Below are 9,660 nucleotides of genomic sequence, written 5' to 3'. Positions count from 1 at the left end.
AGTTTATTCCTCTCCTTGATTCGTTTGTTCCTTTACAGACCATATGTTCTATAGTTTGTTCCTTTACAGACCATGTGTTCTATAGTTTGTTCCTTTACAGACCATATGTTCTATAGTTTGTTCCTTTACAGACCCTATGTTCTATAGTTTGTTCCTTTACAGACCATATGTTCTATAGTTTGTTCCTTTACAGACCATATGTTCTATAGTTGTGCTTTTACACGTCCACATTTACATTATAATCACATCGCTGCTGTTCTTGTTTTAAATAAAGCTTTTCTCATAAACCTTTGGTCTGAATTCTGACGATTCTTTTCTTTTACAAAACAATAATAAAATCTGTTTGAGAGTCTGAGCTCACAGAGAGAGAGAGAAAAGGCCTGAGCCGGGTCTGAGGTGACAGACAAGTGTGGCAGTACAGACTTACACCTGCAGGGGGCAGCAGCTACAGCAGGGGCCAATAAACAAAAAGCTCCAGGAAAATCTGTTTTTATTGGCAAATATTAACATATCTGTGAAAAACATAAATTAAACTAAAACTAAGTCATTCTTAAAAACAGGAGCACGAGACGATTTACATCCGTTTAAATCTGATCAAAATGAAGCTTTTGCTGCTTAAATATTCACTTTAGTAAGAAACACATAGTTCATTATAATTTTACTCAGATAGAAGTACAATTCAAAAAGTTACTCAAGTACATGAATGTAACTGAGTATTATGTTTCATATGTTACTGCATTGTAAAAGGAAGCGCCGAAATGACAGTGATAGTTTTTCAAAAATCCTGCTGTTTCTGTTCACCTCTTATCCCTGCTTTAACTGAGTGCATTTTCTCCAGTTCAGCTTTACCCAAATCCCCTCTCTGACCTTTGACCCCCTTTGTCTTTGAACTGTTTCTCTCACTCATCTCTCTCTCCTGATGAACAAACCACATGGGGATGAGCAGAGGTTTGTCAAATAAAAACGATCAGTGAATGTTACAAATAATATTTCCTTTATTTTCACACAAATGAATCTAAACAGTTTTTTCCTGCTCTTAAACTTAAACCTGACCCAGAACCGTCTCCAGGACAGATTCTGATGTGATGAATGAACTTCAGGTTTACTTGAGAGGAGAGAACGGCAGAGGGAACAGCAGTTTGTTGGAGAAAGATTCCAGATGTTCCAGAGGTTCTCGCGCTGCAACAGAAACATTCAGGGTTTTAAAAGGTCAGAAGCAGCAGGAACAGAAGCAGGTCAGATGTTTCCAGATGTTTCCAGTTCTGACTCGGGAAACTTTAAAGGAACTGATTCACTTTCACACAAATGTGGACGTTTGTCAAATATGTTTATAATAAAACATTCATCAACAGCTCTGGGTAAAACTGTTCCACTAACTAACTAGCTAACTAACTAACTAACTAACTAACTAACTAACTAACTAACTAACTAACTAACTAACTAACTAACTAACTCACTAACTCACTAACTAACTAACTAACTAACTAACTAACTAACTAACTAACTAACTCACTAACTCACTAACTAACTAACTAACTAACTAACTAACTAACTAACTAACTAACTAACTAACTAACTAACTAACCCGAGTCTTACCCGTCTGGAGCTGGTCCTTGGACTCGGCCCAATGATCCGGACTCTGGAACCATCGCAGGACCTGGACTGAACACAGACACATGTGTGACACAAAGAGAAGTAAAGTAAAGTAAAGTAAAGTAAAGTAAAGTAAAGTAAAGTAAAGTAAAGTAAAGTAAAGTAAAGTAAGACAAGGCTGAGTTGAGTTGAGTTAAGTTATGTTAGGTTAGGGAAGGTTACGTTAGGCAAAGTCTGGGTAAAGTGTGGGTAAAGTTAAGGTAAGTTGACTGTAGGTAAAGTTCTCTCCGATGTGGTTTTAAGTTAAGTTAAATTAAGTTAAGTTAAAAGTAAGTTAGGTAAAGTGTTGATAAAGTTCTCACCGATGTCGTTTTCTCTGATGTTGTTTTAAGTAAAGTTAGGTAAAGTGTGGGTAAAGTGTGGGTAAAGTGTGGGTAAAGTTAAGTTAAGTTAAGTTAAGTAAAGTTAGGTGAAGTGTGGGTAAAGTTCTCACCGATGTCGTTCTCTCCAATGTTGTTTTAAGTTAAGTTAAGTTAAGTTAAGTAAAGTTAGGTAAAGTTTGGGTAAAGTGTGGGTAAAGTGTGGGTAAAGTGTGGGTAAAGTTAAGTTAGGTAAAGTGTGGGTAAAGTTAAGTTAAGTTAGGTAAAGAGTGGGTAAAGTTAAGTTAAGTTAAGTAGGTAAAGTTTGGGTAAAGTTAAGTTAAGTTAAGTTAAGTAGGTAAAGTTTGGGTAAAGTTAAGTTAAGTTAAGTTAAGTTAGGTAAACTGTGGGTAAACTGTTGGTAAAGTTCTCACCGATGTCGTTTTAAGTTAAGTTAAGTAGGTAAAGAGTGGGTAAAGTGTGGGTAAAGTTAAGTTAAGTTCGGTAAAGTTTGGATAAAGTTCTCACCGATGTCGTTCTCTCCGATTGTGGTTTTAAGTTAAGTTAAGTTTAGATAGGTAAAGAGTGGGTAAAGTTAAAGTAAAGTTAGGTAAAGTTCGGTAAAGTGTGGGTAAACTGTTGGTAAAGTGTGGGTAAACTGTTGGTAAAGTGTGGGTAAACTGTTGATAAAGTTCTCACCGATGTCGTTCTCTCCGATTGTGGTTTTAAGTTAAGTTAAGTTAAGTTAGGTAAAGAGTGGGTAAAGTTAAGTTAAGTGGGTAAAGTTAGGTAAACTGTGGGTAAACTGTTGATAAAGTTCTCACCGATGTCGTTCTCTCCGATGTCGTTGGCGAAGGCTCCCAGCACTTGCCCCGGTGCATTCTGGGAGCAGACGTGGTCCTGCAGGCCCCGCCCTCCCGGCCTTATATGGAAGCGCTGCAGTTCGACCACGCCCCCCTCTGTGGGCGGGGCTCGCAGCGGTTGCCACGGCAGCAGGCGGGCCACCTCATTGGTCTGTTTGGAGAGCATGGGGATGGCCTTAGAGATGTACTGCTGCAGCCAATCAGGATCCTGCGCCAGCGATGACCTCACGGCGGCGCGGGCGGAGTAACTGTCTGAGAGAGGAGTACTCGAGTAACTGAGAGAAGAGTACTCGAGTAACTGAGAGAAGAGTACTCGAGTAACTGTCTGAGAGAGGAGTACTCGAGTAACTGAGAGAAGAGTACTCGAGTAACTGTCAGAGAGGAGAGTACTCGAGTAACTGAGAGAGGAGTACTCGAGTAACTGAGAGAAGAGTACTCGAGTAACTGAGAGGAGAGTACTCGAGTAACTGTCTGAGAGGAGAGTACTCGAGTAACTGAGAGAGGAGTACTCGAGTAACTGAGAGAGGAGTACTCGAGTAACTGTCAGAGAGGAGAGTACTCGAGTAACTGAGAGAGGAGTACTCGAGTAACTGAGAGAAGAGTACTCGAGTAACTGAGAGAAGAGTACTCGAGTAACTGTCAGAGAGGAGTACTCGAGTAACTGTCTGAGAGAGGAGTACTCGAGTAACTGAGAGAAGAGTACTCGAGTAACTGAGAGAAGAGTACTCGAGTAACTGTCTGAGAGAGGAGTACTCGAGTAACTGAGAGAAGAGTACTCGAGTAACTGTCTGAGAGAAGAGTACTCGAGTAACTGTCTGAGAGAAGAGTACTCGAGTAACTGTCTGAGAGAAGAGTACTCGAGTAACTGAGAGAAGAGTACTCGAGTAACTGAGAGGAGAGTACTCGAGTAACTGTCTGAGAGGAGAGTACTCGAGTAACTGAGAGAGGAGTACTCGAGTAACTGAGAGAAGAGTACTCGAGTAACTGAGAGAAGAGTACTCGAGTAACTGTCAGAGAGGAGTACTCGAGTAACTGTCTGAGAGAGGAGTACTCGAGTAACTGAGAGAAGAGTACTCGAGTAACTGAGAGAAGAGTACTCGAGTAACTGTCTGAGAGAGGAGTACTCGAGTAACTGAGAGAAGAGTACTCGAGTAACTGTCTGAGAGAAGAGTACTCGAGTAACTGTCTGAGAGAGGAGTACTCGAGTAACTGTCTGAGAGAGGAGTACTCGAGTAACTGAGAGAAGAGTACTCGAGTAACTGTCTGAGAGAGGAGTACTCGAGTAACTGTCTGAGAGAGGAGTACTCGAGTAACTGTCTGAGAGAGGAGTACTCGAGTAACTGTCTGAGAGAAGAGTACTCGAGTAACTGTCTGAGAGAGGAGTACTCGAGTAACTGTCAGAGAGAGGAGTACTCGAGTAACTGAGAGAGGAGTACTCGAGTAACTGTCTGAGAGAGGAGTACTCGAGTAACTGTCAGAGAGGAGTACTCGAGTAACTGTCAGAGAGGAGTACTCGAGTAACTGTCTGAGAGAAGAGTACTCGAGTAACTGAGAGAGGAGTACTCGAGTAACTGAGAGAGGAGTACTCGAGTAACTGTCAGAGAGGAGTACTCGAGTAACTGAGAGAGTACTCGAGTAACTGAGAGAAGAGTACTCGAGTAACTGAGAGAGGAGTACTCGAGTAACTGTCAGAGAGGAGTACTCGAGTAACTGTCTGAGAGAGGAGTACTCGAGTAACTGAGAGAAGAGTACTCGAGTAACTGAGAGAAGAGTACTCGAGTAACTGTCTGAGAGAGGAGTACTCGAGTAACTGAGAGAAGAGTACTCGAGTAACTGTCTGAGAGAGGAGTACTCGAGTAACTGAGAGAAGAGTACTCGAGTAACTGTCTGAGAGAGGAGTACTCGAGTAACTGTCTGAGAGAGGAGTACTCGAGTAACTGTCTGAGAGAGGAGTACTCGAGTAACTGTCTGAGAGAAGAGTACTCGAGTAACTGTCTGAGAGAGGAGTACTCGAGTAACTGAGAGAAGAGTACTCGAGTAACTGTCTGAGAGAGGAGTACTCGAGTAACTGTCAGAGAGAGGAGTACTCGAGTAACTGAGAGAGGAGTACTCGAGTAACTGTCAGAGAGGAGTACTCGAGTAACTGTCTGAGAGAAGAGTACTCGAGTAACTGAGAGAAGAGTACTCGAGTAACTGAGAGAGGAGTACTCGAGTAACTGAGAGAGGAGTACTCGAGTAACTGTCAGAGAGGAGTACTCGAGTAACTGAGAGAGTACTCGAGTAACTGAGAGAAGAGTACTCGAGTAACTGAGAGAGGAGTACTCGAGTAACTGTCAGAGAGGAGTACTCGAGTAACTGTCTGAGAGAGGAGTACTCGAGTAACTGAGAGAAGAGTACTCGAGTAACTGAGAGAAGAGTACTCGAGTAACTGTCTGAGAGAGGAGTACTCGAGTAACTGAGAGAAGAGTACTCGAGTAACTGTCTGAGAGAAGAGTACTCGAGTAACTGTCTGAGAGAGGAGTACTCGAGTAACTGTCTGAGAGAGGAGTACTCGAGTAACTGTCTGAGAGAGGAGTACTCGAGTAACTGTCTGAGAGAAGAGTACTCGAGTAACTGTCTGAGAGAGGAGTACTCGAGTAACTGAGAGAAGAGTACTCGAGTAACTGTCTGAGAGAGGAGTACTCGAGTAACTGAGAGAAGAGTACTCGAGTAACTGTCTGAGAGAGGAGTACTCGAGTAACTGAGAGAAGAGTACTCGAGTAACTGAGAGAAGAGTACTCGAGTAACTGTCTGAATGATGATGAATGATGACGTCATTAGCACAGGCTATGAGGGTTAATGTCAAGACCTTTCAGGTGCCCTTTGCCCATAGTTTATATGTTCTGCTTTAAAGAGGGCGTGTTCTGCTTTAAAGAGGGGGTGTTCTGCTTTAAAGAGGGGGTGTTCTGCTTTAAAGAGGGGGTGTTCTGCTTTAAAGAGGGGGTGTTCTGCTTTTGTCAGTCCCATAGCACCAGTCTATATCTCACTACAATGATGACAAACCTTCTGTTGGTCTGTAAATGCAGTAAATTAGAATAACTGCCTTGTATAAAATGGCTGTAGTGAATGTCTTGAAATAGGCCTCTGTCTCTTTAAGAACCTCTGAGCCTTTAGACACGCCCCCTCCACACGCTGTCTGTGGCATCAGTGGGGAGGGGGTTCTGCTGAGGAGCAGTGGTTGGTTACTCGGCTGGTGACCAAAGCTCGGAGGCGTCTCCAGGAGGTGGGGGCGTTCCTAGGAGGACTCAGGCAAACCTAGCCCTAAAATGGCCGCCATCAGGCAAACCTATCCCTAAAATGGCCGCCATCAGGCAAACCTATCCCTAAAATGGCCGCCATCATGTTTATTTATTTGCTCTAAATAGGAGTTTGTTTTGTACAAGGTTTGATTAGTTTGCAGCGTTTAGAACTGAATTATTATTAATGTTACAACTTAATGTTACTTAGACCTGGTTTAATCCTGGTTTACTCCTATATTTACCATATTTCCAGATGTGGAACACCTGGTTGAGGGCTCCGTACTCCACGCTCCAGTAGCCAATGAGCTGCGAGTGGGCGGTGCGCAGGTGGATCTTCTGATTGGTCAGCTGGAGGAAGGGCGTGTACAGATGTGGCTGGACGTCGTAAACCCGGAACTCGTACAGGGCGCGGTCTGAGGGGGGCGCCGCGGAGCAGGACCCGAAGCTGAACCCGGAGCTGAACCCGGGGCCGCCCTGTAAGCCAAAGACGAGCTCATTCACAACAACAGTCACGTCTTATGCGTGGGTCTTGTTTGCCGATTTTAGCTCAGCCTCTGATACTCAGAGACTTACAAGTGAATCCAGCCCTAGTGAAGTGGTTTCTGTGCTTTCTAGCAAACAGAGAGCGATAGGTTAGAGTCAATGGCCCCCTCTCGAAAGTGAGAAACTGTAGCACAGATGAGCCGCAGGGTGCTGTGTGCTCTTCTATTTTGTTCACTGTTTACACAAATGACTGTCGAAGTTCTGCTCCAAACATCAAGACGACTAACTTCTCTGCTGACACCGTGACTGTGAGCCTCCTGTAGGAAGGTCACTCCTCGTACTACGCAGAGACTCCTTCATCTCCTGGTGTGAGGACCACCTGTCACTAAATACAGTCAATAATAAGGAGGTTGTTTTTGATCCTAGAGCTACACAAAAACATGACCCGGTGGTGATCGGAGGCAAACAGATCCAGCAGGTCAGATCCTTCAAGTATCTGGGTGTATAGACACTGATGACCTGCTCAGACGGGACGTGAACATCGAGCACTTGTGTCTAAACTGTCCCAAAGACTCCACTTCTTAAGGAGGCTGGGTCTGTTTGGTGTGAGCACAGACATGTTGACTCACTTGTACAATGCCAGTGTACAGAGTATTATCTGGTACGATCCTCTGACTGTGAAGAGTGTGGAAATGTGTGTCTTCTTGTTTGCAGTTTTCTAAATATAATATGTTCTTAGCTTAAAGCGAAACAACAGTTGTTTCTTTGCCATCTCCTGTGACCTCCTGTTGACCTAAGTTGGCCTTCTTCTGCTGACCTGAGTGACCATGAAATAAAGCTAGATTACAGTTGTCCACTTGTTGTTACAGTTGTATTTACGACATCTGTTTAAAGACATCTATTTTAGTGTCCTGGTAAAGAATGCTTTGTTGTAAACCACTATAAAGCTGGCTGTTTTGGTAAACTTACAGACTCTCCTGAGACTGTCTTCACGCTGTCATCTTGTGCTAATAAAGGATCTAAGAACTACTTTGCTTTTAGCATTTTTCTTAGCATTTTGGTTTGCATCAACATCCACAAGAGCAAAACACAAACTGAGAGACTGAGAGACCAACACAAAAGAGTTTCCGTCCATGAAAGAAACCTTTGAAAGCTCTGTCCTCATCCAAGCTCAGAAAATCACTGAGAATCATCACATTTTCTGAACGGTGAATATGAAATTTTCCCATCAGGACGACGGTTCAGAGACACAGTTTCAACAGATACAAGCTCTCATTCCTCCCAACTCTGTGTCTCTTTTAAACAAACGGAGGATAAAGAGCAGGTGAAGAGTCAGAACTGAGATGGACTCAAAGGCTTTATTGATGTACTGGCTGCACTGACTGAACTGTTTTATATGAATGGACTGTACTGTATGTGTGGCAGCTGCGGCAATGAGCCCAAGACAAATTTCCTGCTGTTAGTAGTAATATTAGAAAGACTGTGGTTAAACATGAAGTGTCCAGAGTCCAAAGACCAGACAGACCCGACACAAACAGGCCTCGAACAGAAACACGTGAGAGCAGGAAACAGCAGCCACAGCATCAAGTCAACATGGAAGAAACATTTACTGCAACTGTAAGAAACAAACACGACATTTTTAAAGTCTGAGCAGATTTAATCTCTCTGCAAACATTCCATCAAACAGAGGAATGAGGGAAATGTCACTATTCAGAAGAAATGCAAGTTAGCTGGACTTTTACTTAGACAAACCTCTCCTCATTTGTTTTTAGTTACTCTCAGAACTAACACGACCACTAACCACTAACCACTAACCACTAACCACTAACCACTAACCACTAACCACTAACCACTAACCACTAACCACTAACCACTAACCACCAACCACCAACCACTAACCACTAACCACTAACCACTAACCACTAACCTGCAGGAAGTTTCTGTGTTGGGAAGTTTCTGGTAACTTTCTTCACTGAGTCACTGACCTGTTTGTGCAGCAGAACTCGCCTCAGTCCAGACCAGCGCATCATGGCTTTAGGTCCTGCTCAGTCCCGGTCCTGGTCTCTCTCTGCTCCCGGTCCTGGTCTCTCTCTGGTCCCGGTCCTGGTCTCTCTCTGGTCCCGGTCTGGTCCTGCAGCTGTGGGGGTAAAGTTCGAGGGGAGGAGCACACACAGATCCTCTCAGAGCTCAGCGCTCACTCTGCCCAGAACGACCACGTTAAAGATGGCCGCGGGTGAAAGGTCGCTGTCGCCGGGGCAACGAGCCGCGGGTCATAAAGCAGCTCAGGCAGAGTTTACTGCAGCTCACTCCTCCCTGTTCTTTTCTTTTTATTTTCCAAGTGAAAAACAAAAACAATGTACAAAGCGGTGCATATCGCCTCCTGGTGTGAACCCTTAGTGAATTACTGAGTGTTTTGCTTTCATGATGGAATGTTATGAATTCACCGTTACCATGGAGATCCGCCATGTTTGTGGATGCTAGCAAACATGCGCTACAAACTGCATGAACAGTGGAGAAACTGCATTAGCTCGGAGTCAGTGATAACTCCATCTACCTCCCTGTCGAGTCCAGGATGTGACGTCACTGTCCTGAACTCACACTACATTACACTACATTACATTATACTATATTATATTATATTATATTATTACTATAGTATATTATATTACATTATTTGGCAGAGACTTTGTCCATCAGACGCTCTATTGACTTTTATTCATTTTTACAGTTGGACAATTTTGGTCCCAGACAGAAAAACATATATATCAGCCTAAAGAAATACATTTCTTTAGGGTTTAGGGTCCCCACATTCATTCATTCATTCATTCAAAGCAAATATGTGTCAAAAACAACAGGCACTTATGCAGCGAGGGGGAGAAGTCAAACCTATTCAACCTCTTCTGCAAATATTATATTATATATGATATAAACATGATCAGAAACAGAGAGTATAAATATAAAATAGCCGGGAAATCTGAAACTGATTTTACAGAGAAAACTACAAAGTCTCCTGAAAAAGAGCGTTAGATTATTTAACAGTCCCCGTTTCAGAGCAGAACAAACAGTTTTAGACAAAAGTCAGAA

The 9,660-nt window shown here is 43.2% G+C and overlaps 1 protein-coding gene across 2 annotated transcripts; it reads right to left on the bottom strand.

Moving 5' to 3' along the window:
- Positions 1–1,062: 1,062 nt before the first annotated feature.
- On the bottom strand, positions 1,063–8,677 carry nipsnap3a (nipsnap homolog 3A (C. elegans)). Of its 2 annotated transcripts, none has more exons than XM_079582547.1 (5): positions 8,550–8,667; positions 6,336–6,567; positions 2,777–3,067; positions 1,597–1,662; positions 1,063–1,179 (listed from the first exon to the last, which is right to left on the bottom strand). In XM_079582547.1, exons 1-5 carry the CDS (start codon positions 8,604–8,606, stop codon positions 1,103–1,105), a joined length of 723 nt encoding a protein of 240 aa, XP_079438673.1. In that variant the 5' UTR covers positions 8,607–8,667; the 3' UTR covers positions 1,063–1,102. The 2 variants fall into 2 exon arrangements, with proteins under 2 accessions (XP_079438673.1, XP_079438674.1); XM_079582548.1 differs by having other exon boundaries at positions 1,076–1,179; positions 8,562–8,677.
- Positions 8,678–9,660: the final 983 nt, after the last annotated feature.

Source organism: Gobius niger (assembly GCF_951799975.1).
Source record: "Gobius niger genome assembly, chromosome: 24".
Classification (NCBI taxonomy): domain Eukaryota; kingdom Metazoa; phylum Chordata; class Actinopteri; order Gobiiformes; family Gobiidae; genus Gobius; species Gobius niger.
The sequence above is the reverse complement of the archived record's forward strand: the minus strand, read 5'-3'. Positions and strand labels throughout refer to the sequence as shown.

Excerpts from the sequence above, each read along its gene's own strand:
- nipsnap3a (XM_079582547.1), bottom strand. The coding sequence starts at position 8,606 with ATGATGCGCTGGTCTGGACTGAGGCGAGTTCTGCTGCACAAACAGGTC. Across the intron at positions 6,568-8,549 it reads ACAAACAGGTCAGTGACTCA|GGCGGCCCCGGGTTCAGCTC; the intron begins GTGAAGAAAGTT and ends TTTGGCTTACAG. Across the intron at positions 3,068-6,335 it reads GTTCCACATCTGGAAATATG|ACAGTTACTCCGCCCGCGCC; the intron begins GTAAATATAGGA and ends CTCCTCTCTCAG.